General features: G+C 54.5%; 1 protein-coding gene across 3 annotated transcripts in view; it reads right to left on the bottom strand.

Annotated features, from left to right (window-relative positions):
- Nucleotides 1–631: 631 nt before the first annotated feature.
- Nucleotides 632–25,815, bottom strand: part of NFAM1 (NFAT activating protein with ITAM motif 1) — a 49,187-nt gene continuing 24,003 nt past the window's right edge. For 2 of the 3 annotated variants that reach the window (XM_017945352.3, XM_031656233.1), the window contains 3 exons: nucleotides 14,997–15,095; nucleotides 4,663–4,752; nucleotides 632–2,882 (listed from right to left, as the gene is read on the bottom strand). In XM_017945352.3, the coding sequence (XP_017800841.2) occupies nucleotides 2,823–2,882; nucleotides 4,663–4,752; nucleotides 14,997–15,095 (249 nt within the window). In that variant the 3' untranslated portion in view covers nucleotides 632–2,822. The remainder of the gene's footprint in view (nucleotides 2,883–4,662; nucleotides 4,753–14,996; nucleotides 15,096–25,815) is intronic. The other variant, XM_031656232.1, reaches the window with a different exon arrangement.

Genomic DNA, 25,815 nt, shown 5'->3' with positions numbered 1-25,815 from the left:
ATTACAGGCATGAGCCACCAAGCCCGGCATGAGCTGTCTTAACTGTCACTGCAAACTGAGGCTTAGGTGGGCAGTGACTCGCCCAAATCCACAAGTCCATAAGTCCACCTTATGGAGCAGGGATTCAAGGGAGGCCCTGGGGCCACCCAGCCTGCGTGGCTCTCTAAAGCAATTTTCTTCTCTTTCCTCCTCCACCCATTCATAGCGGAAAGCAAGCCTGTACCCCAGGAGCTTCCATTCATGCCCTCTCTGTTCTTCCTTCTCCCGCCTGCCCCATGCACCTCCCACCCTGAAGTTCCCTGCCACCCCTCGCCCTGCCCCAGCTTGTCTCTGCAGGCTCTCAGTCCTGGGAGCTGGGGAACAGGTGCTCAGTCCTCTTTGTCGCCCAAGAATGTCTCAGAACATTCTTACCCCACCCTCCCTTGGGTCAAAGCCCTTTAGGGTCCTGTCCTTCCACGCTGTGCCCTCTTCCTCCTCCTCCTCCTAGCCTCTCTCCTTGCTCACTGAAGACTTTGGCACCCACTGCCTCCCAGCCTTGCCCTGAACCAAGCACAGACGACCACCACGCTGGCAATGTCTGTGTCCACCAGAGGGGTGATGAGTCAGCCCCAAGAACCTCCTAGACCACAGGAAGGAGTTGGAATTTTATTCCAAGTGAGGTAAAAACCATGCAAGGTATGGAGCAGGGGAGGGCCAAGGCCAGGTGTGGGTTTAATCGGGGTCTGTCGGGGGCAGGGCAGCCACAGGGAGGCCGTGTTTGTGATGCCTGGGCCAGGGCATGGTGGTAAAGTTCAACCCAGGCTCCCCTCTCTACCCCTGAAAAAGACTGGAATATGCTGAGTCCCAGCCAGAGGATCCAGGGTCCAGGAGCTGAGGTCAGAGAGGCCCAGGAGGTGGGGGAGGCAGGCCCAGTGAGGTGGCGCTCTCCTGGTCTTGCTGGCTTCAATATTCCCAGGGGAGCTCACTGCACCCTGAGCGGCATTGTCCCCCGTTGCTCTGACCCTTGTCCCCGCCTCAGGCTGGTGGAGCCAGGAGCCTGGGAGGCCCCTGTGCACACCTGGCAGCTTCACCTCCCCAAACAGGCCTGGAGTTCATTCAAATCCAGCCTCTGGGAGCAGGGGCCTTGCCACTTGGTTATGTGAGCCTGCAAAAGCCCTCCTTGCCATGTGTGCTTGCAGGCGGGGGCCCAGAACCAAGCTGGGAGGTCACTGACTGTCCTGCGGGACCAGAGAAGTCTGGTGCCACCCTAGCAGGGCCCAGGGACTTCTTCTGGGCCAATCTGTGCCCAGCCTCTACAACCAGCTTTCCCTTCTCCGCAGGGAGGGGCGTGACCTGCAGAACCAAAGGTGCCTCTGCGAGCAGTAGCCCAGTGCTGCTTGGGGGCAGGGCCAGGGCCTGTGCCTTGGGTACCCCACCCTCCCTGGGCACATTTGGGGTTGGGGCAGCCCACACGGGGTATGGGAGGATTGACCTGCCCATTTCACAAATGAGCAAAGGTGGGAGAACTCAGGGAGACATGGGGGAGCGGAGGGAGGAAGCGGAGCCTAACAGCCCGGGGCCACCCAGACCCCAGCCACTGCCTGCCTGTGGATGGGTTTCTGGCCACAGTGCAGGGCTGCTGTGAGGAGGAAGTGAGGGTGATATGGGCACTTAGAACAGCAGAAATGGCTCAGGGCCAGGCACTAGGGAGCCACTGTCCCCATGGGGCCTGAGCTTCTGCCTCAGAGGGACCTTCCGGCTGCCCTTGAGGGTCCCAGCACCAAACCCCACAGCTGGACCACTTGGGACCTCAATCCACAGGGGGCCAGAGCTGGGGCCTATGGCAGATAAAGACAGAGCAGGAGGACTGGATGAAGCCGCAGGTGGTGGGCACAGGATAGGCCAGACAGAAGGAACTCTGGGGGACTGCGCGTTGGGTAGAAGGAGGGACAGCTGAGGTCCTGCAGTGGGGAAGGCCTGGAGCAGAGGGTGACCAAGGAGATGACACAGTGCGCATACAGGGCCAGACCAATGGGAGCGGGGACCCTTGGGGGAGGGGGAACTTCAGGCCATTCATTCAGCTGCTGTTTAGCCAGCACCCTCCTCCCCTCATCCATCCCTCTGCCCTCATCCCAAACATGCCATAATCTCCTTCCTCACAGGCTTGTACTCAAGCCCTCTCTGCCCCCAGCCTGCTGACCACCTCTCAGCCATGTCCTGGGCCTCCAGATGTGTCCCTGATCCCAGTCTTGCCTCTGTGGGGTCCATCATCCTTGTCTGTCCCCCAGACCTCCCACGCCAGCCCCTGCTCCCACCCTGCCTGGCTGCCTCGTGCCTCTGGCCCAGCTGGGCAGGTAGGGGTTTGCATAGCTGCTCCCCAGCTCCTCCACACCTCGGCTCCCCACACAGCGCTGCTAAGGGGCCCTTGCAGGGACCTCCCTCAGCTCAGAGGCTGCCCTGCTGGCTGAGGTGCCAGCTGTCTGGTGCCAAGAGAGCCAAGAGAGCATGCTGCTCTGTAAGCATGAGGCAGTGAGCAGGGCTCTGGGCAAGAGTGGCATCCAGGAAAGCCCTTGAAGACTGAGGGGCACTTTGCTGGTTGTGCCAGGGAAGAAGGGCCTGCCTGGCAGAAGGAACAGCCTGGGCAAAGGCCGCAAGATGTGAAAGCCTTGGCGGCTGGGGCATAGAATGGGGGCAGTGGGGCATGCCAAGGCGGGAAGGGCCTTGAATGTGAGATGATGGGGTATCCCTGGGGGCCTTACTCCCAACTCAAGTCAAGTCCTTTGGTGGCAGGGGCTGCCCCGTCCTCTGACCCAGGGCAAGCTCTATGGGCAGTGGAGCCCATCCTAGAGATTTTCATAGACCAGGTTAAGTTCGCCATCATCTTTGAATCTATGCAGTCTCTCCTGGATAGAAAAGAAGAAAGGGAGGGAGGGAGAGAAAGAGAGAGAATGACCATTAGGTAGGAAAGCAATGAACTTGCACTAATTTAGTTTTAGCCAGAGGGCAACAGATTATTTCCTGTGTAGCTTTGATGGGGGGCCTGCCCTCTGTCTCCAAACCCACCTCCCCAGCCTCTTCCCCCACCACGCTCCCCACCCCTGCTCGCTGCCCTCCATCCACATGGGTCTGCCCTTCCAGCCTCAGAGCTTCCCCCACAGCTCTGCCCTCTGCCTTCTGCCCTCTGTGTGGGATACACCTCCTCCCAAAGACACATCTGTTCCATGACTGCCTCCTACTCATCCTGCCTGCGGGCTCATCGTAGGGTCCGAGGGACCCCCTCTCTCCCTGTCCTGGCTGGTCCCTCCCAGAAGACCATCCCTCACAACAGGGCTACAAATGCCTCTGTGTGTCCATGGGGTCAGTCACCTGTTCCTGCAGACTATGGCTCCCAGAGTGCAGGGACATGCCTAGTTCTCCTGTCCAGCACCCCGGGGCCTGGCACAGGGTGGGCACTGCCTGAGATGGCCCAGGTATCCCTGGAGATCCCAGGGTCAGGGAAGCCCTGCTTTCACTCAGGGTCTAGTTGAGGGCTGAGTATAGAAAGGGCTATGAGAATAGGCGATTAACAAACAGTGCTGGCCTGGGCCAGAGAAGGCCAAGTGCCAGCCGCCCACACCCCCCGATGGATGCTCCAAGAGGCCTGTGGGCTCCTGTTCTGGCTGAACAATACCTCACACTTCACAGTGCTGAAAGCCCTGGTGCAGATGTTATTCAGCTTGGAACACGTTTGAATTCAGGGGCAGTTGGTATTGCAGGAAATCATTGCTCATCCACTTTACCAATGAGCAAACAGGTTTAAGAGAGAAAGTATGTACCTGGTGCAGTGGGCCCGTTAATCCCACCTTTAATCCCAGCACTTTGGGAGGCTGAGGTGGGTGAATCATGAGGTCAGGAGTTCGAGACCAGCCTGGCCAACACGGTGAAACCCTGTCTGTACTAAAAACACAAAAAATTATCTGGACATAGTGGTGGGCACCTGTAATCCCAGCTACTCGGGGGGCTGAGGCAGGAGACTTGCTTGAACCCGAGAAGCAGAGATTGCATTTAGCTGAAATCCGGCCACTGCCCTCCTGCCCGGGTGACAGAGCAAGACTCTGTCTCAAAAAAAAAAAAAAAAAAAAAAGAGAGAGAGAAAATATGATTGGGTAATATGCCTGAGGCCCTACCATGACAATCACAGAGCCCGGACCAGGCCAGCCCAGCTTCTACTAGCTCACTCTCTAACTCCAGACTTTAGCCAACCCCAACCTGGGGGCAGCTGGAAGCCTAACACCCCTGTCTGATTGGCCAGTGTGGACACTGTGCCCAGTGGTAGTTACAATAGCTCACAGTGCATGGGCACAGCTGGGTTCCGTTCCAGGCAGCTCTCTCAGTACAACATTCTACCCTCACTGAACGTCTATGAGGTAGGCACTGTTAGGTTGCTCAGTCTGCACAAAATGAGATTCAGACACAGAGAAGTCAGACACCTCGACTAGGGCTGCACAGTGGCTAAGGGACAGAGCAGGAACTCAGGCCCACCAGTCTTCCTAACCAGCAGGCCAGCTGCCACCAAGAGAGGGCTGGGATTCCACAGCAGGGGGCTCATTTCCATGTCCCATTTGCCCCCCGCCCCCACTTCACCGGTGACGGGAGGGTCAGATGGAGTGAGAAGCCAGGCGTGGTGTCCCAGCACCTGCGTACCTGGGAGAGGGGGCTCTGCTTGGCGGTGGGTGGGCAGCCATCCTCACTCTCGATGTAGGCGTAGACCTCCGTCTCACGGCGCTGCAGAGCCTGCAGGAGACGGGGTGCCATGATCAGGGGCAAGTGTGCAGAAGGGCAGTCCCCAGCCCCAGCAGCCGGCCCCCTGCCTGTTACACACCCCACTGTGGGACCCCAGGCAAGGGCAAAGCCCAGCCACATCTTTTCACCTGCCACCCCCTTTCCCAGAGTCACCTTGCCCCTTCCCTGCCTGTACAGGGCTGACCCCTCTCTGTTCTCAGCCACCTCCCTAACCCCCCTTAAGGTCCTCCAGTAGAGCCTTGTGTTCCACCTGGAGGGTTCTATCCAGGCTTCTACCTGGCTGGCAAGAGGAAGGGCCAGGCCTCCTCCCGCTGTCCCTAGGCTCTTAAGGGCCTTGCAGCCAGCAGCCCCCTGCATGATACCTGTGGCCACTGCTCCAACAGGATGCCCCCATGATCTCTGCCTTTACCCCCCTGTTCAAAGCCCCGGCCCCTATGAGGGTCCTCTCCTCTCACCCACCCGCACCCTCTAGTTCTCCCCAACCCCCACCCCAGCCTGTATTCAAGGACAACCCAGGCACCCACTGGGGTCACACTCCCTGGCCATCGAGCCTGTGCCCTGCTGGGGGATTCCAGAGTCCGGTCCTGGTTCTCAGCACACCCCTCATCCCCCTTGCCTGTCAATTTCCTTTCATGTCCCTCAGCCACACCTCCCGGGCCACCTGGGCTGCCGTCATCATCCATATGCGCCTCCCTGGAGGTGTCAAGCTCCTGCCACCCACTCTCTGACCACAGGCCCCCCACAGCTCAAGCCTCCTCCCAGGAAGCCCGGGTCAGTGTCGAGCTCAGCTGGGCTTGGAGGCCCTGCCCCTGGCCTCATGGCTCCTGCACTGGGTTATGTCAGAGTCCTGCTCCCATCAGCATCTCACCAGACTGGCAACCCCTTGAGGGCAGGGACTATGCCTAGTCTATCTCTAGGTTTCTGATTATACAGCGGTGCCTGGCACAAAGGGAGCAGCACCAGATGAACTACAGTGAGGGGGCTTCCCCATCACTCGGTTGTGTCCTAGGCCCATTCACTCTTGGCCCAGCTAAGAGAGGCCTAGCCAGAGACCTCAAGATGGTAGAAAGAACTGGGACTTTAAAGTTAGACAAGAGTAGGTTCAAATCTCGGCTCTGACTTCTGACAGCCTTAACCTCTCCATGCCTCAATTTCCACGTCTGTAAGATGGGAATAATCACATCTATTTTGCAGGTTCAATGCATGATTAAATGAGATATTGTGCACAAAGGGCCACGCACATAGTCAGGGAAGTAGTACGTGCTTAATAAGCTGCTGTTGAATGGTCAAGAGAGGCATGATGCCTGCCCACCTCCCCTCTCTGGGATCACAAACCGGACCCTCCCTCAGAACCTGTTGGGCTTCAGAGCAGAGCTCACCAACAGCCTAAGCAAGAGCAGAAGCTTTTCCTTTCTGAGTGTACGTGTCATATGGATGCCGGCTGGTTGCCAAGGAGGCGGTTTCCCTGGCAACAGGCAAGCAGGGGTTGCTGAGGCAGGCTGGAGAGACAGGTGGTGCTCAGAGGCAGGAGGAGGGCGGGAGGCGGGAGGGAAGGAGGGAGGGAGGCAGGCGCCAAGAGGCAGCTGGGCATGAAAATCCAAGTAATAAACCATTTGGTGCTTGGGAGACCCTCACTTCAAGGGCATCAGACACGGGGATGGTGGGGCGGACCTGGGGACGAGTTCAAGGGGTCTCTGAGCCAGAAACAGGCTGGGTCTAGGGAGAGGGGCTTCCAACCTTCTTCCTTGTAGGAAAGGGACTAGAGCTGCCCCAGGAAGAAGCCTCATTTCCAGTGGAGAGAAACTTCCAAGGCCTGCCCGGAGCACCAGCCACGGCCTGGCACCCAGGATGGGAATGTTCCTCTGTGCTCCCAACCCTCCACCCACCCAGGCCCAGCCCCTTCGAGGTCTCACAGATCTGACAGTCTCTCTGAGCTGGATGATTCTGGTCACAGACAGAAGGGAGGGGAGCACCCTCCTTGCCCATGTCTTGGCAGGGGAGCAGATCTGGGGTTCCCTCTCCCTCCTGTCCAGCTCAGCCAGGCTGCCCAGAACATATGAGCCCAGAGAGGGCAGGCGATGCAGGGCCAGAGAAGACTAGCCTGTCCTGGGACGCTGCAGGCCCCCAACCCATACAGTGGGGCAGTCGGAGAATAGACGAGTGGGCAGTGGTGCAGTGGGCAGGGCAGGAGCAGCTGCAGGGCTGAGGGCAAGGGAGGCTGTGGAGGTGGCCACCAATTAGCAGCTGCTGAGTGAGGCCTTTGACAAATCCTGACCTGCTGGAGTGCATTTATATGCAGGGTATGACCTGCATCACCAGACTGTGAAATGCAGGGTGCAGCCTTGGCAACAGGACACCCTTTGAGCCCCTGAACCATCCCCTCCTGGCTCTCCCTTAGGTATATCTGCTGGGAGATTGCACAGGCCTTGGAGTGGGCTACTTGTGGGGCTGGGGCTGGACTGGGCTGGGCTGGGGGTTGGGGGCTAGAAGCTGGGCTGGGCTGGGCTGGGTGTTGGGGCCTGGGGGCTGGGCTGGGCTGTGGCTGGGCTGTGGCTGGGCTGGGTGTTGGGGCCTGGGAGCTGGGCTGGCCTGGGCTAGGTTGGGTGTTGGAGGCTGGGGGCTGGGCTGGGCTGTGGCTGTTTGTATGGGATCCAGGCCCTTTGCCTCCTGCTGCCCAGTGGGCAATGGTGCCGACCCCAGTGGTCATCCAAATGGCAGAGGTGTGAAGTCAATGCCGAGGCCTTCCTCCAGGCAGGCCAGTTAGCGTCCCTGGACCTGGACCTAGTCTGAGGGTCCTGGACATTGGGGGTGATGGGTGAGATCTGGGGGTGTTGTTCGGGAAGGAGCACACTCCGTGGAGAAGCAATTCAGTTCTAGACCAGGCACTGGCAATGGGGAGCCCCTAAAGGCCTTCCTCACCAGGCACCAGAGTTGTGTGTTAGAAAGGTCCCTCCGGGGGCAGCTCGGAGCAGGAACAGGAGCAGGAGGGACTGGAGGCTGACAGCAAGATCAAGGATGCTGGGCCAGGCTGGGCTGGGACAGAGTCGCCAGGTGGGTGGGGGGTCTGAGTACTGCTGCTGAAGGAGGATACAGATCACATCCTGATGCCTCACATTTGCTACTGTCTCCCCTTCCCTGTGCTGGGCCCCATGGAACCCCGGACACCATGGGAGGTAAGAACAGGCTTCTGCCCATCATATAATAGGTGACCCCTGAGCACCTACTGTGTGCTGGGCGCCAGGAGGCTCTAGATTGACAATAATCACAGTAAAAGGTGGCCATGAAGACACTGGAGAGACTCAGAGGCAGAAGATAGGGAGGTTGGGATGGGACAGGAAAGAGGGGAGGCTGCAATTTTGAAAGGGAAGTCAGGAAAAGGCTGCACTGAAAGGTCCCATTAGGGCAGAGAGCTGAAAGAATGAGGGAGCGGGCCGGGCGTGGTGGCTCACGCCTGTAATCCCCAGCACTTTGGGAGGCTGAGGACGGCAGATCACCTGAGGTCAGGAGTTCGAGACCAGCCTGGCCAACATGGCGAAACCCCGTCTTTACTAAAAATACAAAAATTAGCTGGGTGTGGTGGTGGACACCTGTAGTCCCAGCTACTTGGGAGGCTGAGGCAGGAGAATCGCTTGAACCCAGGAGGTGGAGGTTGCAGTGAGCCAAGACTGTGCCACTGCACTCCAGCCTGGGCAACAGAGCAAGACTCTGTCTCTAAATAAATAAATAAATAAATAAATAATGTTTTTCATGAGGTCTCACTATGTGGCCCAGCTGGTCTTGAACTCCTGGGTTCAAGTGATCTTTCTACCACAACCTCCCGATTAGCTGGGATTACAGGTGCATACCACCACATCTGGTCCTTACTGATTTTTTTGGTCTGTTTTCTCAATTTTTAACAGAAGTTAGTTAAAATCTGCCAGAATAATTGTAGATTTGTCTATTTCTCCTTTTAATTATGTCAGTTCTTGCTTTTTATTCATGTGGAAGAGTGCTCATGGCATATTATGACATGAAAAAATTAAAAAAGCTGTACTACTTCAATTTGTTTTTTAAAAAACTTGACCTATTCTTTGGGAGGCCGAGGTGGGCGAATCTCACCTGAGGTCACGAGTTCAAGACCAGCCTGGCCGACATGATGAAACCCCGTCTCTACTAAAAATACAAAAATTAGCCAGGCTTGGGGGTGCACGCCTGCAGTATCAGCCACTTGGGAGCCTGAGGCAGGAGAATCACTTGAACTCGGCAGGCAGAAGTTCAGTGAGCCCAGATCACGCCACTGCACTCCAGCCTGGGTGACAGAGCGAGACTCTGTCACAAAATAAATAAAAATAAATAAAATGAATTTAAAAATAAAAGAAAAAACTTGACATATTAAAAGCATGATTTCGGGGTGGGTCAGACAGACCCACCAAAACCCCCATCCGAGCCTTATCCTTTTGCTTACTGGGTCTGCTACTTACACTTTCTGAGTCTTAGTTCCATAATCTGCAAAATAGGGTGAACAGTACAATACTGGTTTACAGCTTGCAAACATGCTATGATTTCTTCCATCCGAAATTCCCTGAGCCCACATACCCCTCCAGCTCCCTGCCCTTTCTCCACAACACCTTAGAATAGAGTTCCTCCAGTGTTGACAGGGCCCTCTCACCTTCAGCCACTCTCCCTCTTCTTTCTGTTTCTCTTTATAGGCTTGCGGCCCTCTTCACCAGAACCTTCCTTCTCAGAGTCACCACTGACTCCACATTGTTAAACCAATGGACGGTTCTCGGCCCTCACCTTCCTTGATGAATCAGCAGCATCGACACCTTTGAGCTCTCCCTCCTCCTCAACACACTGTCTTCACTTGCTTCCAGAACATTCCACACTCTCCTGATCCTCCCCTGCCTCACCACCACACCTCCTCAGTCCCTTTCACTTGTTCCTTTTCCAGAACCAGTGGAACCCTGAACTGTAAAGATTGGAGTAAAAGTTGGAGCCCATCCTGGGACTCTTTTTCTTCTTCACTCCCTTCGCTGGGTGATCTCATTTAACCACAAGCTTCCGAAGACCATCTATCCTCTGAACACCAGAGTCAACCCCACTTGAATATCTAAACAGCATCTCTCTCAAAGCAAACTCAGATTTTTTTTTTTTTTTTTTTTGAGACGGAGTCTCGCACTGTGGCCCAGGAGTGCAGTGGCGCGATCTCGGCTCACTGCAAGCTCTGCCTCCTGGGTTCACGCCATTCTCCTGCCTCAGCCTCCCGAGGAGCTGGGACTACAGGCGCCCGCCACCGCCCCCAGCTAATTTTTCGTATTTTTAGTAGAGATGGGGTTTCACCGTGGTCTTGATCTTCTGACCTTGTGATCCGCCTGCCTCGGCCTCCCAAAGTGCTGGGATTACAGGCGTGAGCCACCGCGCCCGGCAGATTTTTTTTTTTTTTTTTTTTTTGAGACAGAGTCTCGCACTTGTCGCCCAGGCTGGAGTGCAATGGCACAATCTCGGCTCACTGCAACCTCTGCCTTCCAGGTTCAAGTGATTCTCTTGCCTCAGCCTCCTGAGTAGCTGGGATTACAGGTGCGCGCTACCATGCCTGGCTAGTTTTTCTATTTTTAGTAGAGATGGGGTTTCAACATGTTGGCCAGGCTGGTCTCGAACTCCTGACCTCAAAGGATCTGCCCGCCTCGGCTTCCCAAAGTGCTAGGATTACAGGCCTGAGCCATTGCACCCAGCCAAAAAAAAAAAAAAAAGTTTAATTAGTAAGGATCAATTATTAATCCTTAATGAATGAGAGTGCTCATTCAACAGTTTTGAATGTCTAATTATATTATGGCTATGTGGTGTTTTTTATTTTTACCTAATTCCACGGTGATCAGAGAGTATATTCTGTGTGGTTTTTAATCCTTTTGAATTTTTTGAGACTTGCTTTATGGCTCAGTTTATATTCTGTGTGCACTTGAAAATAACATGTACCATGCCTGGTTGAATGAGTACTCTATATATGTGAATTAGTTCAAGTTTGTTGATCATATTGATAAAATATTCCATATCCTTATTTTTATTTATGTATTTATTTATTTTTTGAGACGGAGTTTCGCTCTTGTCCAGGCTGGAGTGCAGTGGCGCGATCTTGGTTCATCGCAACCTCTGCCTCCTGGGTTCAAGCATTATCCTGCCTCAACCTCCCGAGTAGCTGGGATTAAAGGCATGCGCCACCATGCCCAGCTAATTATTTTGTATTTTTAGTAGAGATGGGGCTTCTCCATGTTGGTCAGGCTGGTCTTGAACTCCCGACCTCAGATGATCCACCTGCCTTGGCCTCCCAAAATGCTGGGATTACAGACGTGAGCCACTGCGCTCGGCCTTCCATATCCTTATTAATTTAAAATAATTTTTTTAATGGGGTCTTGCTACGTTGCCAAGACTGGTCTCAAACTCCTGGGCTCAAGCAATCCTCCCACCTCGGCCTCCCGAGTAGCTGGGATTATAGGTGTGTGCCACCACATCACATTAAGCAAATCACATTTAAGTAACCAGTGAGGCAAGGAAGAATTCTCAATGGAAATTTTAAACCGAAAGATGATGAAAATATGACATCAAAACTTGTGGGATGCAGCTAAAGCCCTATTAAAGGGAAATACATGCTGTAAGTGCAGAAATTAGAAAAGAAGAAAGATAGGACATTATTTAAGTATCCGCCCAAAGAAGGAAGAATATATTTACAAAAAGCCTTCCCCGGAGACTGGGAAACAAGACAAGGATGCCTGCTATCATCACCTCTATTCACCATGGTTATATCAGAGACCTCAGGCAGTGCAATAAAGTGAAAAAAAAATAAGGTATCAGGATTGGGCCAGGTGCGGTGACTCATGCCCGTAATCCCAGCACTTTGAGAAGTGGGAGGATCACTTGAGCCCAGGAACTCAAAACCAGCCGGGGCAATATAGTGAGACCTCTTCTCTACGAAAAATTTATAAATTAGCCAAATGCAGTGTCTTACACCCATAATCCCAGCCACCTGGGAGGCTGAGGTGGGAAGATCACTGGAGCCCAGGAGGTGGAGGTTGCAGTAAGCCAAGATCATACCATTGCACTCCAGCCTGAGTGACAGAGAAAGACCCTGTCTCAAAAAATAAATAAGTAAATAAAACAGGCCAGGCGTGGTGTCTCACGCCTGTAATCCCAGCAGTTTGGGAAGCCAAGGTGGGTGGATCACCTGAAGTCAGGAGTTCGAGACCAGTCTGGCCAACATGGCGAAAGCCTGTCTCTACTAAAAATACAAAAAATTTAGCTGGGTGTGGTGGTGGTCGCCTGTTATCCCAGCTACTCAGGAGGCTGAGGCAGGAGAATCACTTGAACAGGGGAGACAGAGGTTACAGTGAGCTCAGATTGCACCATTGCACTCCAGCCTGGGCAACAAGAGCAAGACTCTGTCTAAAAAAATAATAATAACAAATAAAAATAATAATAAAATAAAATAATGAGGATTGGAAAGGAAAAAGTAAAACTTGCATTATTCATAGATGACATGACTAGGTTTGTAGAAAATCCAAAGGAAGGCTGGGCGCGATGGCTCATGCCTGTAATCCCAGCACTTTGGGAGGCCAAGGCGGGTGGATCACAAGGGCAGGAGATCGAGACCATCCTGGCTAACATGGTGAAACCCTGTCTCTACTAAAAATACAAAAAAATTAGCTGGGCATGGTGGCTGACAACTGTAGTCTCAGCTACTTGGGAGGCTGAGGCAGGAGAATGGTGTGAACCCGGGAGGCAGAGCTTGCAGTGAACCGAGATGATGCCACTGCACTCCAGCCTGGGCGACGCAGCAAGACTCTGCCTCAAAAAAAAGAAAGAAAGGAAGGAAGGAAGGAAGGAAGGAAGGAAGGAAGGAAGGAAGGAAGGAAGGAAGGAAGGAAGGAAGGAAGGAAGGAAGGAGAAAGAAAGAGGGAAAGGGAAAGAAGGAAAGAAGGAAAGAAAGAAAGAGAAAATAAAAGTAAAGAAAGTGAAAATGGGGACAACACCTTTACCCTAAAACCTTATCCAGAGGATTGATAAAATATAACAGGCGTAAAGTCCTGCCATGACCCCTGGCACATAGTAGGCCCACAACAAATGGCTCTTGATATCATCATTATTGTTGTGACTGTCACTCTTCTCCGCCCAGGCCCAATCTCAGCTGGTAGACCCTTATGTCAAGGGCTTAGCAAAGTTCTATGACCTCTACTCTCCAAGCTGCCTTGCAACCCTGCAGGCAGTTAGGTCTCTTCACCTCACTCCAGAGAAGTCGGCCTGAGTCCTAGAGACTTCGAAACCCAGGCAAAAAAGCAGCTCTGCTCAAAAGAGCTCTTCCATTAAAAATAATCTCACAGAAGGATAGGCCGGGCGCGGTGGCTCAAGCCTGTAATCCCAGCACTTTGGGAGGCCGAGGCGGGCGGATCACGAGGTCAGGAGATCGAGACCATCCTGGCTAACATGGTGAAACCCCGTCTCTACTAAAAATACAAAAAACTAGCCGGGCGTGGTGGCGGGCGCCTGTAGTCCCAGCTACTCGGAGGCTGAGGCAGGAGAATGGCCTGAACCTGGGAGGCGGAGCTTGCAGTGAGCCAAGATCGCGCCACTGCACTCCAGCCTGGGTGACACAGCGCGAGACTCCGTCTCAAAAAAAAAAAAAACTAAAAATAATCTCACAGAAGGATATTTATTCGTGTGGAAAGATGTTCATGAGATGTTCATGAAAAAAAAATAGCTGCATTACTCCAATTAAAAAAGAAGTATGTGTGAATGTGTCTGGGTTTCTTTGTATATATTTATAGAAAAAATACTGGAAAATATATTAGTCAATGTTCCTAGTATTTATCCTGGGAGAAGATGGGATTAGGATGCTGGTTATTTTCTTCATATATATATATATCTCTCTCTCACATATGTGTATGTTGGGGGAGAGGGAAAGTGAGAGTGAGAGGGAGAGAGAGAAATATTTTCATCTAACAGTTGACACCAGAATCCCTGGTAGGGAAAATACCACTATGAGATGCTGGGAGACAGGAGAGAGTATGAGGAAGTCTCCGGCCGCGTGCAAAGCCGTGGCTGACGGAAACTCCCCGGGATGGGGAAGCTGAAAGCCCTTTGAGAACCATCACATTTCACTTGGGACTACTGGCACTGCCCCACAGGGACATTTCCTTGGCCTCGCTGCCACCTGCCCCATCCTCAGCAGACAAGGCCATATCCTGGACGTCCTCTGTGTGGCATTTTGTGGCATTATTAGAGTGAGTCGTTGTTGTGGGAACAGAAATGGCAGCACGTACGAGCAGAATCCAAGCGCCAACACAACCAGGGAGCGTGCACCTAGGGAGCGTGCACCTGGGGAACCTGCAGGGCCCCAGAAGGGCTGTGTGCCTTCCAGGCGTGGAGTGGGGAGCCCACCTGGTGGTGCCAGATCTCACGGGATGGGGACCCCAGCTGGCACTGGGTGGCATTTGTTCTTCACTTGCTCTACTTGGAGCATATGTTGCTTGTGGAGTCGAAAGGAACACAGCAAAAAGAGTGTTCCCAGCCCTCCCAGGCCCCAGCCACTGGGCGTAGGGCTGCATGCTGGCTGGTTGGCCGGGCTGGGGTGGCCTGGCCTCCTCGGCCCCTACGCTGCACCTACCGTCCACTTCCTGAAGATGCACCCGCATCTCCAGGAAGATTGTTTCGGAAAATGCCTATGACACAGCAGAGAGTGGAACAAACAGGGTCCCAACACGTGTCTCTGCTGTGACTGTGACCATGTAAGACAATGTCTGCATATGCTAGGAGGGGAGGGAGAGCAAATAATTAAAAATCACTGATGTGTTAAGGGCGTGGGATGGCGCCTGACCTCTTCCTCTTTTTGTGATTTTTTGTTGTTTGTGCAATAAAAACAGGAGGAAGTGGTAACGGCTGTTTGGTCAGATGAAGGAGTTTCCTTCATTCCTCACCAACCTGTGCCCTCACTACCCCTTGTCCCAGAATGAGGGGCTGTGCCAAGGAGGGGAACAGGGCCTGGGGGGCACCTGACATTCATATGCCTTCCAGGGGCCCCGCACATGTCATCTCTTTTCAGCTTCATAGAAATTCCATGAGGTGAGAATTGTCCCCGTTTTACACATGAGGAACTTGAGGCTAGGAGAGGTCACACAGCTGGTACAAGACTGAGCCAGACAGACCCTGGTACAAGACAGACCCTGCCTCAGGCCTGAGAGAAGTGGAGGGAGCGGGGCCCCGGGACTCACTGTGTAGATGGATTCTGAAGGAGGCTGCTTGGGGCTGCTGGCAGATCTTGGATCTGGGCACTTCCTGGTGGGGTCCTTCCCTGGACCCCGCATCTGCTTCTGTAGGGAGAAAGGAGTCAGGGCCAGGGAAGAGCGGCACTCATCTTCCTCCTCGCACAGATCCCACCAGGGGAAAGGATGGCAGATTGTCATGAGGTCACACAGAGATTCGTCACTCAGTCCCTCCCACTCACCCTCTCCAGGGCAACATGGCAAATGCCTACAAGACCTGCGTCAAGCCATTCCTGCACCTGGAGACACAGGAAATGGAAAAGGCCCACACGAGGTGTCCTGGACAGAGCACCTGGCTGGTAGGGACACAAGCTACTGGGCCCAGTGCCAGTAGGGCAGGGCCCCAGGGACCGAGCCAGCAGCTGTGGGTGGGCCCCTAGTGGTGCCAGCCAGGTCCAGTGTCCAGTCCTGCTCTGCTGTCACTGGCTCTGGCCTCGAGAGAGCCACTTCCCCTCTCTGGTCCTTGGTTTCTTTTTTAATTAATTAATTAATTATTATTATTATTATTACTATTTTGAGATGGAGTCTTGCTCTGTCACCCAGGCTGGAGTGCAATGGTGCGCTCAGCTCACTACAACCTCCACTTCCTGGGTTCAAGCCATTCTCCTGCTTCAGCCTCCCCAGTAGCTGGAAATATAGGTGCGTGCCACCACGCCTGGCTAATTTTTGTATTTTTAGTAGAGACAGGGTTTCACCATGTTGCCCAGGATGGTCTCGATCTCTTGACCTCGTGATCTGCCCACCTTGGCCTCCCAAAGTGCTGGGATTACAGGCGTGAGCCACCATGCTCAGCCATGGGTCTTGGTTTCTTCAGCAATAACCCTCCTTTGTGAGATTGTTGCAAAGATACAAGGAGGGCACAGGGAGTCGGTGCCTGGTGCTTAGGAGGTGGTGCTTACAAGGCCCTTGGTCAACCAACACACTTGATAGCACTGGCAAGCCAGGCAGTGTGAGGAGGTAGGCACCGTCCCTACCCTCCTGGAGTTTAGGGACCAGTGAAAAGATGGAGGATGAACCAGTAGTTTTGCCAAAACCTGGTATGCAGGTTGACCGCCAGGCACAGAGCCTCTGGCACATGAGGAGGAAACCAATGCTCCACTGGGCAGAAGCGATATTGAAGGTGAAATCCCAAGGGCAAGAAGTTCATTTAGCAAGAGAGGGAGGAGGGAGCCCCAGGTAAAGGGAACAGCATGTGCCAAGGCCTGGAGGTCTCGAGGCACTTGGAGAAGGTCAGCATAGGCTGGGCGCGGTGGCTCATGCCTGTAATCCCAGCACTTTGGGACTCGGAGGCCGAGTCAGGTGGATCACCTGAGATCAGGAGCTTGAGACCAGCCTGGCCAATATGGCAAAACCCCATCTCTACTAAAAATATAAACATTAGCCAGGTGTGGTGGTGTGCGCCTGTAATCCCAGCTACTCAGGAGGGTGAGGCAGGAGAATCACTTGAACCCAGGGGGCGGAGGTTGCAGTGAGTCGAGATCACACCATTGCACTCCAGCCTGGGCGACAGAGCGAGATCCCGTCTCAAAAAAAAAAAAAAGAAAAAAAAAGAGAGAGAGAGAGAGAGGTCAGTGTGTGACCGGAGAGGGAATTCTGCCTGGGAGGTACAGGCATGGCGTGGCCACGCAGGCTGTGTGAAGAGCACAGGAAACATCTGAGGACTGGAAGTGGGAACGCCAGGGTCAGAACTGTGCTGGAGAAAGCTCCCGCTGGTCATGGTGGAGGCTGGGTTGGGCCTGCTGAGGAGGTGAAGGCTGGGAGAGTCAGGAGGCGGTACAGGCGGCCCTCCAGAGGCAGAGGGAGATGGCCTGGACATCCTCCCTCATTGCAGGCACCACACTGCCACTGCTGACAGTGGAGCCACAACTGCCTCATCTCAGGGCAGAAGCTAATTAAAAACCCTGGCCTCCTGCCAACCCCCAGCCCATTTACTGCGGGATTAGCCGTTGAGAGCTACTTAACTCGCAGGCAGAAGCTGGCGCCACCCCCAGTCACAGCTCATAATGGCTCAGAGCATGGAACCAGGTAGGGCTCTCAACACCTGACCTGCCTTCTCTCACAGGCCCTCTGCACACCGCAGGTGAATCTTTCCACCCTCTCTGTTCTGTACATGAGGGCGTGAAGGCTGAGACAGGGCAGGTGACTTGCTGAGGCCATGCAACCAGGAAGTGGCAGAGGCAAGATTTGATTTGAATCCGGATCTGTGTTTCACCAAGATATTGACGAGACAGGAGCTGGAGTTTTCACTGCTCTGCTTAGTTAGAACGTGTAAGCCTCACAGACACAGAGAAGTGCTGGCGTCTGTGTAGCACTTGATAGTTTACGAAGTCTGCTGGGACTTGTCCTTATTTTCATTTAATTCTCATAACAGCCAGAGGAAGTGGGCATGGAATGGCCCGTTTAACAGACAGGGGGCCAGGTGCGGTGGTTCATGTCTGTAATCCCAGCACTTTGGGAAGCCAAGGTGGGCGGATCACTTGAGGTCAGGAGTTTGAGACCAGCCTGGCCAACATAGTGAAACCCCATCCCCACTAAAAATACAAAAATTAGCCATGTATGGTGGTGAGCGCCTGTAATCAATCCCAGCTACTCAGGAGGCTGAGACAAGAGAATTGCTTGAACCTCAAGTGGAGGTGGAGGTTGCAGTTAGCTGAGATTGTGCCACTGCGCTCCAGCCTGGGCAAAAACAGTGAGACTCCATCTCCAAAACAAAACAAACACAGAAGGGGGAAGTGGAGGCTTGTCCAGCTGGTAAAAGGCTGTCCTTGGATCAAACCCAGATATGTGTCCTCAAATCCAGGGCCGCCTCCCCTGCACCACCTGCTTCTTGAGGGCACCGTCACAGTCAGAGGCTGTGGTCCACCCCAGTGCACCTCGGTGCCTCCTCCTGTCAAGGCAGCTGGGGACCTAGTGTTTGTCTCCTCGCTGAGCTGGCCGGCCTGGACACCGCCAGGGCTGAGGATGTGAGCTCATGGGCAGTGGCTCTCCCGGGAGGCTGACCTGGGCTCAGATCTTTGGACCTGCTGGGGCTGGAAAGCAAGGTCCCTGGAGCTCAGATAGCTGTTGGTGTCTCTCCCTGGCCCTCCTACGCACCGGACCTGGGCTGGGCATGGAGGACCCCCTGGTAAGCAAGACCCACGCCTGGCCTCGAGGCTCTGTTAGTGAGACTGATGGGGTTGCCAGAGAAGTGAGTTCCACTGCGGGGTCCCAGGAAGGAGCCCCAAGTCTGCAGGGGACTGAAGCAGACGTCTCAGGATCATCTTGTACTGTCTTCTGAAGACACGGGAGGAACTTCAAAGTTCTCCCGATCCGAGAAAGCGTCTTACGCATTGTGAACAGCTCGGGGGCAGGAGTGTCACAGACGCACAGAAGAATGGACAGTTAGACAGAAAGGAGGAGATGAGCCACAGCCCAGCGCGGGTGGGGCCACGAAAGGCCAAATGCCATGGTGTTTACCCAGAGGGCAGTGTTGGCCACCAGGGCAGGGAAGTGGCCGCAGTTACATTATATAAGCCTCCCTCTGCTGCCACAGATGCAGGGTGGACTGCAGGTTGGGGCTGGCAAGGGGAAGAGGCAGGATCTCCAGGAGAGAGGCCTCCTGGGGGTGCTGGGGTGGCTGGGCCAGGGCAAGGGGTCCAGTGGAGCAGAGAGGGAGCCTTCTTTTTTTTTTTTTTGAGACACAGTCTCGCTCTGTCACCCAGGCTGGAGTGCAGCGGCGCGATCTCGGCTCACTGCAAGCTCTGCCTTCTGGGTTCACCCCATCTCCCGCCTTAGGCCTCTGTGTTGGCGGTCCTGCCGGTTCCCCGCCCCTTCCCCCGCCTATTTTTGTTGTATTTTTGGTAGAGACGGGTTTTCACCGTGTGTTAGCCAGGGTGGTAAGGGAGCCTTCTTGAAAACTCACGTTGTACTACGTGTGAGTTGTAGGGGATGGGGCTGCTTTGCTCCCTGCCCATCCCTGGCCATCCCTGCCCACCAAGCGCTCTGTCCTCGGGGCCAACATTTGCCCTTTCAACTGTGATTTTCAGATGAATCTCTATCGTGGGTTCTCCCACTGTGCCCAGCTCTCTGTGGCCCAAGTCTCCCCTCCCTGCTAGATGGTGGTGGGACAGGGAGTCACCAGGCCTGGGCTGAGATCCAGCTCTACACACCAGGGGTGCTGCCATCAGCAGCTCAGAAAGCCTGCTGGGCCTCAGTTTCCTCCTCTGTAAAATGGGAGCGATAATGTGCCTTTGCCACCTCACACCCTGGCCACTTCTGCCTTATCTTCCAGGTCCTCGCGTGCATTTATCCTGTCATTCCTTCCACAAGCACGCACTGCGTGCCAGGCTTCCCCAGGCGCTGGGGACACTAAGTCCCCCCCACTGCAGGGGCTGTGCTTTGGCAGGACAGACAGCATAAAGACAGAAGCCAGGGTGTAACGGAAGCCAGGGCGTGGCAGCAGAGACCCATATTCCAGGAGAGGGTGATGGAGCCCTGAGCCTGGGATGCCTTGGAAGCCCCGGAGAAGGGGCTGGCTCTGGGACAGATTGAGTGCAGGGCTTACTGAGGGGCGGGTGTGGGGAGACAGAAGAGCCTAGCACAACTCCAAGGCTTGGTCCTGGGCATCTGGAGCACATGTGCTGGGATGCAGAGGACTTGGGGACTGAGGAGCACTGCTCTGGATGCATGAGGTGGCGGCGCCCTCAGGCTCCCACGTGGGGCTGTGGACCGTGGTCTGGAGCTTTGGGAGGGGTCTGAGCAGCAGCATCTGTGGACAGGGAATGCCGCCCGCAGAGCAGAGCTTTCACCGCAGGAACACAGACAGACAGCGGAAGGGCTCGGAGGAAGGGGCCTGGGATGTGCCAGAATTTAGATGTCACCGAGAAGGGGGTGACCCAGCAAAGCTGCCCATGGGGTGGGACAGAACCAGGAGGGCATGGCATATTGGAACCAAGAGGAGGAGGGTGCTGTGAGGTGGGAGGCCTGCTGTGTCCAACGCCATGAGAGGTTGAGGATGGGGACGGGCCAGCTGCAGGGGGCGCCTGCTCTGGGAAGACCACTTTGACCCCTCAAGCCAGGCAGGAGCCTCCAAACCTGCTCTCATGGCAGAAATCATGGTGATCGCTGCCTTCTCAAGAGAGAGACCTCTCCTGGTACTCAAAGCGCCTCAGACCCACACCGGCGGCCCCTCTGTGCCTTCTACAACCCCATGACACAGCTCCTCTGTTTGGCATCCCCACTGGGGAAACTGAAGCCCAGGGCACCCAGCCCCAGCTTGCAGAAATTGGTGAGTGGTAGAACTGCAACTGAACAAAGGCCTGAGTCTGTGCTTTTAAGCCCTGCTGATTCCTACTTCCTTTCTGCCAGAACAGGCCATGACAGCGTAACAGCTGATCTCCCCAGCCGACTGAGAGTTTAGCTTGCTGTGCTCCCCGCCTCTGTACAGGGCCTGACACATAGTAGGTACTCAGCTAACATCAATTTGAGGAATGAATGAATGATTTGTTTGTTTGAGACAGAGTCTCGCTCTGTCGCCCAGGCTGGATTGCAATGGCACAATCTCGGCTCATTGCAACCTCCGCCTCTCAGACTCAAGTGATTCTTGTGCCTCAGCCTCCTGAGTAGCTGGGATTATAGACATGCGCTACTGCACCCAGCTAATGTTTGTATTTTTAGTAGAGGTAGGGGTTTGCCATGCTGGTCAGGCTGGTCTTGAACTCTTGACTTCAGGCAATCAGCCCACCTGGGCCTCCCAAACTGCTGGGATTACAGGCCTGAGCCACCGCGCCCAGCCTGAATGAATGAATTTAATGACAGGTGTGAAAGGGCACTATAAATGGTAAGCCCTTCAGCAGATGTTTATTGAGGGCCTACTATGTGGGGGGCCGTGTGCTAGAGGCTGGGGCTTGGGCAGGTAACAGGCTGAGAGGTACCCGGCCTCACAGAGCTGGCCTTGAGGAAGAAATGGAGTAAGCTCAGGCGACCTGCAGATGACGAGGGCAGAGGCAAGGGAGGTGTCAGGGAAGATAGCCATGGGGTCAGGGAGGGCCTCTCTGAGCTGGGGACATGGGAGCTGGGTCCAGAAAGCAAAGGAGGAGATCTCTGGGAGGCATCCCAGGTGCTGGAACACAGAGAACAAGGAGGGCCTGGGAGGCCTCTGCTGTTGAAGGGCCTGCGGGCAGGGCTGACTGTGCCACCTGCGGGTCATCCATTCCTGGGCTCCACCCCCATCCCTCCCGCCCCAGCCCCTCCAGGCAGACTTGATGCATCTTCAGTTCTTGCCACCCTCCAGCTCTCATCTTCCCGGGGGTGTGAACTCCATGCCCTTCCTGCCTGGCCTTTGCAGAATTCAGGTGCAGGCACTGCCCCTGGGAGGCAATGCCATTCTTCTAGACTCACCCCAGTGGGTTCGCACACTCTGCTCTGTCTTTGTCCTCACTGTCCCCAAAGCTGCCAGCTGCGGTTTGGGTCCACCCTCTGCCACTTCTGGTTGGTAGTCTCCAGCTTCAATTCATCTATCCACCACCGCAGGTGCTCCTGGGCCCTCTGTGCCTGGAGGGAACCTCTTTCTCCTGGACTGTCTCCATAACCCATTCTGCCACTGCCATCAGGGGCATCAGCAGTGAACCTGGGGCTCCCAGGGCTGCTTTAGCAATGCAAACACAGCAGCTGCTCTGGCCTCCGCGTTCTCTTTCCCTACCAGCCCAGGCTCTCACATCAGCTGTCCTCCCCAGGTACAGAGGGTATGTGGGCAGCAGGAAGCTTCTATTGTGTGTCAGGCACCCAACTGGTGCCTCAGAAGTGCTCTCCTGCAGATCACCTGAGGTCAGGAGTTTGAAAACAGCCTGGCCAACATGGTGAAACCCTGTCTCTACTAAAAATACAAAATTAGCCAAGTGTGGTGTCGCACGTCTGTAATCCTAGCTACTTGGGAGGCTGAGGCAGGAGAATCACTTGAATCTGAGAGGCAGAGGTTGCAGTGAGTCGAGATTGCACCATCGCACTTCAGCCTAGGCAAAGAGTGAAACTCCATCTCAAAAAAAAAAAAATGTGGAATCTCCTTCCATGTTCACTTGATAGGCAGGGTCTATCCTTATACCCATTTCTAGAGGAACAAACTGAGGCTCAGAGAGGGTCCAAACTTGACAAGAGGACTTGCATTCACGCTGTTGGCACTTAGCCTAGTGATGGCACACACGAGACACTTTGCAGACATTCCTGGAAGCACAGGCAGGGTGGTGAGAGGAGGAGGAGGAAGAGGAAGGCGGGAGTTGCTGAGGCCAGACTGGACGGGAGGGAGCTGGGACCAGAACTCAAGGCCAGGGCTCTGAGCTTTGCTCCCTCCTTTCCTGATACTGTGATCCAGTCCCTGTGGTCCGGTCCCATCTTTGTAGGGCAGGAGCTGGGGGGCTCAGCAAGTGGGGGGCTCAGGGTTAAGATCTCACTTGGCCCCACTCTGCCCCTTGCCCACTGTGCTTCGTGTACACAGAGGGCACTTGTGCAGGTCACTCCTGTAAGCCTGGGTGGGGGTCTGCAGGCTGGGGGGAGTCCCTTGTCACCTGTGCCTGAAGCCCAGTTTCTGTGTCCACGCCTTAGCTCCTCCCCTGGCCTCGTTTTGAGTGCCTGGGGGCTGCTCAGTAGTGAATAAATCGAGAGATACCCTACTTGCTATCATCATGGGAAAAGCAGGAGGGAGGGAGGGAATATATTGAGGGCGAGAGTCAGGGGTGTGCAAGAAAGGCCCAGGCTGGGCACATGGCAGTTGCACACACGTGCTGGCTTGGGGAGGGAGGCGGCCTGAAGCCGGCGGGTCTCCGTCCTAACCCTGGGTTCATGGAAGCTGAAGGAAGTGTTTCCCACCCATCTTGAGTCTTCCTGGCTCAGCTCGTCCCTCTGGCTGGGCTGGAGTCCAGGCCAAGCACAGAGCCCTCCTGGACTTCACAGTGGCACCCAGGGCCTGCGGCTCACTTCACCCTGAAGCTCCTCAACAGGGCAACGTCAAAGTAGGAACATTCACGCCAGTGTCAGACCCACACGAAGGAGGGGAGCCAGCATCATGGTTGAGACCCTGACTTAGACACTGGCTCATAGAAGGCAGGAAATGCAGCCCCCAGGGCTCCTGGGGGTGAAAGGGGCCAAGCTCATGCTCTACCTCAGAGCCTTCTTGGAAAAGCGATGACACCCCCAGCCTTAAGACAAGGACGGGAAACGAAGGCGTGGGCTCCAGGCCCAGGCCTGCCACTTGCTCTGGCTCAGTCACGCTCTGACCTTCCTCGCCTGCTCTTCCAGTCCACAGCTCACCTGACACCTGCCCAGCAGACCCAGATCCAAACACCCCCAGGCTCAGGCCTCCTGGAGGGAACAGAGCAAACCGTTCCCCGAGTCCCTTTGGGTCCGCTTCTAGCCTTTCACCCGCTTTGCTCACCACTTCCCTGAGGCCACCCTGGCCCCGGCTCCTGTCACCTCTGCCTGGACTTTCCAGTAGCTCCTCACCGGGTGTCCCTCACCCAGACAGAGGGTCCATCAGAATCTAGGTCTGATCCCACCCCCTCCCTTGTCTCACATAGAGTAAGGGCTCAAGTCCTTTCAATGCTCCCTACCTGGGTGCATCTCCTTCCACTTCCTATCCCTCTACTCTCCGTGAGCTCAGGCTACACCAGCCACATGGCCCCCCCCTGCGGCTCCTGGGACACCCCACGCCTGCTCCTGCCTCAGAGCACCTGCACCCACTGTTCTCCCGCTGGACAAGCCCAGCCCTGATGTGCAACTGCCTCCTTCATTCCAGGCACTTCTCCATTCCCATGCTGACCCCCCTTTATATTGCTGAGTTTCCCCCAACACTTATCGAATCTGAGATATACGACCTACTCACTGGGTGGTTCATCGTCTGTCTCGCCTCAACAGGAATATCAATTTAATGAAAACAGATTTCCTTTCTTTTATTTTTTTTTTTTAATAAGACAGTCTCACTCTGTCACCCAGGCTAGAGTGCAGTGGTACAATCTCAGCTCACTGCAAGCTCTGCCTCGCAGGTTCAGGCAATTCTCTTGCCTCAGCCTTCTAAGTAAGTGGGACTACAAGCGCATGACCACCACACCTGGCTAATTTTTTTTATTTTTAGTAGAGACAGGGTTTCACTGTGTTAGCCAGGATGGTCTCAATCTCCTGACCTTGTGATCTGCCTGCCTCGGCCTCCCAAAGTGCTGGGATTACAGATGTGAGACACCGCACCCAGTCTTTCCTTTTTTTTTTTTAAGATGGAGTCTCGCTCTGTTGCCCAGGGGCTGGAGTGCAGTGGTGCCATCTCAACTTACTGCAATCTCTGCCTCCTGGGTTCAAGCTGTTCTCCTGCCTCAGTCTCCCGAGTAGCTGGGATGACAGGCACGCGCCATGATGCCCAGTTAATTTTTATATTTTCAGTAGAGACGGGGTTTTGCTATGTTGGCCAAGCTAGTCTTGAACTCCTGGCCTCAGGTGATCCACCTGCCTCGGCCTCCCAAACTGCTGGGATTACAGGCATGAGCCACCACACCCAGCCTCCCTCCTTCCTTCCTTCCTTCCTTCCTTCCTTCCTTCCTTCCTTCCTTCCTTCCTTCCTTCCTTCCTTCCTTCCTTCCTTCCTCCCTCCCTCCCTCCCTCCCTCCCTCCCTTCCCTCCTTCCTTCTTTTTTTCTTTCTTTTTTTTTTTGAGACAGAGTTTCGCTCTGTCGCCCAGGCTGGAGTACACTGGCGTGATCTCAGCTCACTGCAACCTCCGCCTCCTGAGTTCAAGCGATTCTCCCACTTCACCCTCCCAAGTAGCTGGGATTACAGGTGCCCACCACCACGCCTGGCTAATGTTTTTGTATTTTTAGTAGAGACGGGGTTTCACCACGTGAGTCAGGCTGGTCTCCAACTCCTGACCTCAGGTGAACCACCCACCTTGACCTCCCAAAGTGCTGGGGTTACAGGCGTGAGCCACCACATCCACCTGGCCTCTTTCTTTATTGAGACAGTCTCCCTCTGTCGCTCAGGCTGGAGTGCAGCGGTGTGATCACAGCTCATTGCAGCTTCGACCTCCTGAGCTCAAGCGATCCTTCCACCTCAGCCTTCCAAGTAGCCAGGACCACAGGTGCACGCCACCATACCTGGCTAATTTTTAAAAATGTTTTGTAGAGATGGGGTCTATGTTACCCACGCTGATATTGAACTCTTAAGCTCAGGAAATCCTCCTGGCTCAGTCTTCTACAGTGCTGGAATTACAGGTGTGACCCACCATACCTGGCAGACAGAGATTTCTCTTTTTGTTTTTGAGACTTAGTCTTGCTCTGTCACCCAGGCTGAAGTGCAGTACAGTAATCTCACTACACCCTCTGCCTCCCAGGTTCAAGCAATTCTCTTGCCTCAGCCTCTGGGATTACAGGCACCTGCCAACACACCCAGCTAATTTTTGTATTTTTAGTAGAGACGGGATTTTGCCATGCTGGCCAGGCTAGTCTCGAACTCCTGACCTCAAGTGATCCGCCCACCTTGGCCTCCAAAGTGCTGAGATTACAGGCATGAGCCACTGCGCCTGGCCTCAGACAGAGATTTCTTGATTTCAGTTTGGTCATTGCTGTATCCCTGGTGCCTAGAACAGGGCTTGGAATGTTGTAGGTGTTCAGTGTTTGTTGAATGAATGAACACATAAACTCCCGTGGAAGAGAGCTCTTCTCTGGGTGTGGGTAGGGTCTCGGCCTTTGGATGCAGGGGCTGAGCCTTTTTTGACCCAGAGAAACCCTGGTGATGGTGCCAGTGCTCTCCCCTCACAC

This window comes from Papio anubis, chromosome 16 (genome assembly GCF_008728515.1).
Source record: "Papio anubis isolate 15944 chromosome 16, Panubis1.0, whole genome shotgun sequence".
Classification (NCBI taxonomy): domain Eukaryota; kingdom Metazoa; phylum Chordata; class Mammalia; order Primates; family Cercopithecidae; genus Papio; species Papio anubis.
Note: the sequence above shows the minus strand (reverse complement) of the source record. Positions and strands in the feature narration are given on the sequence as shown.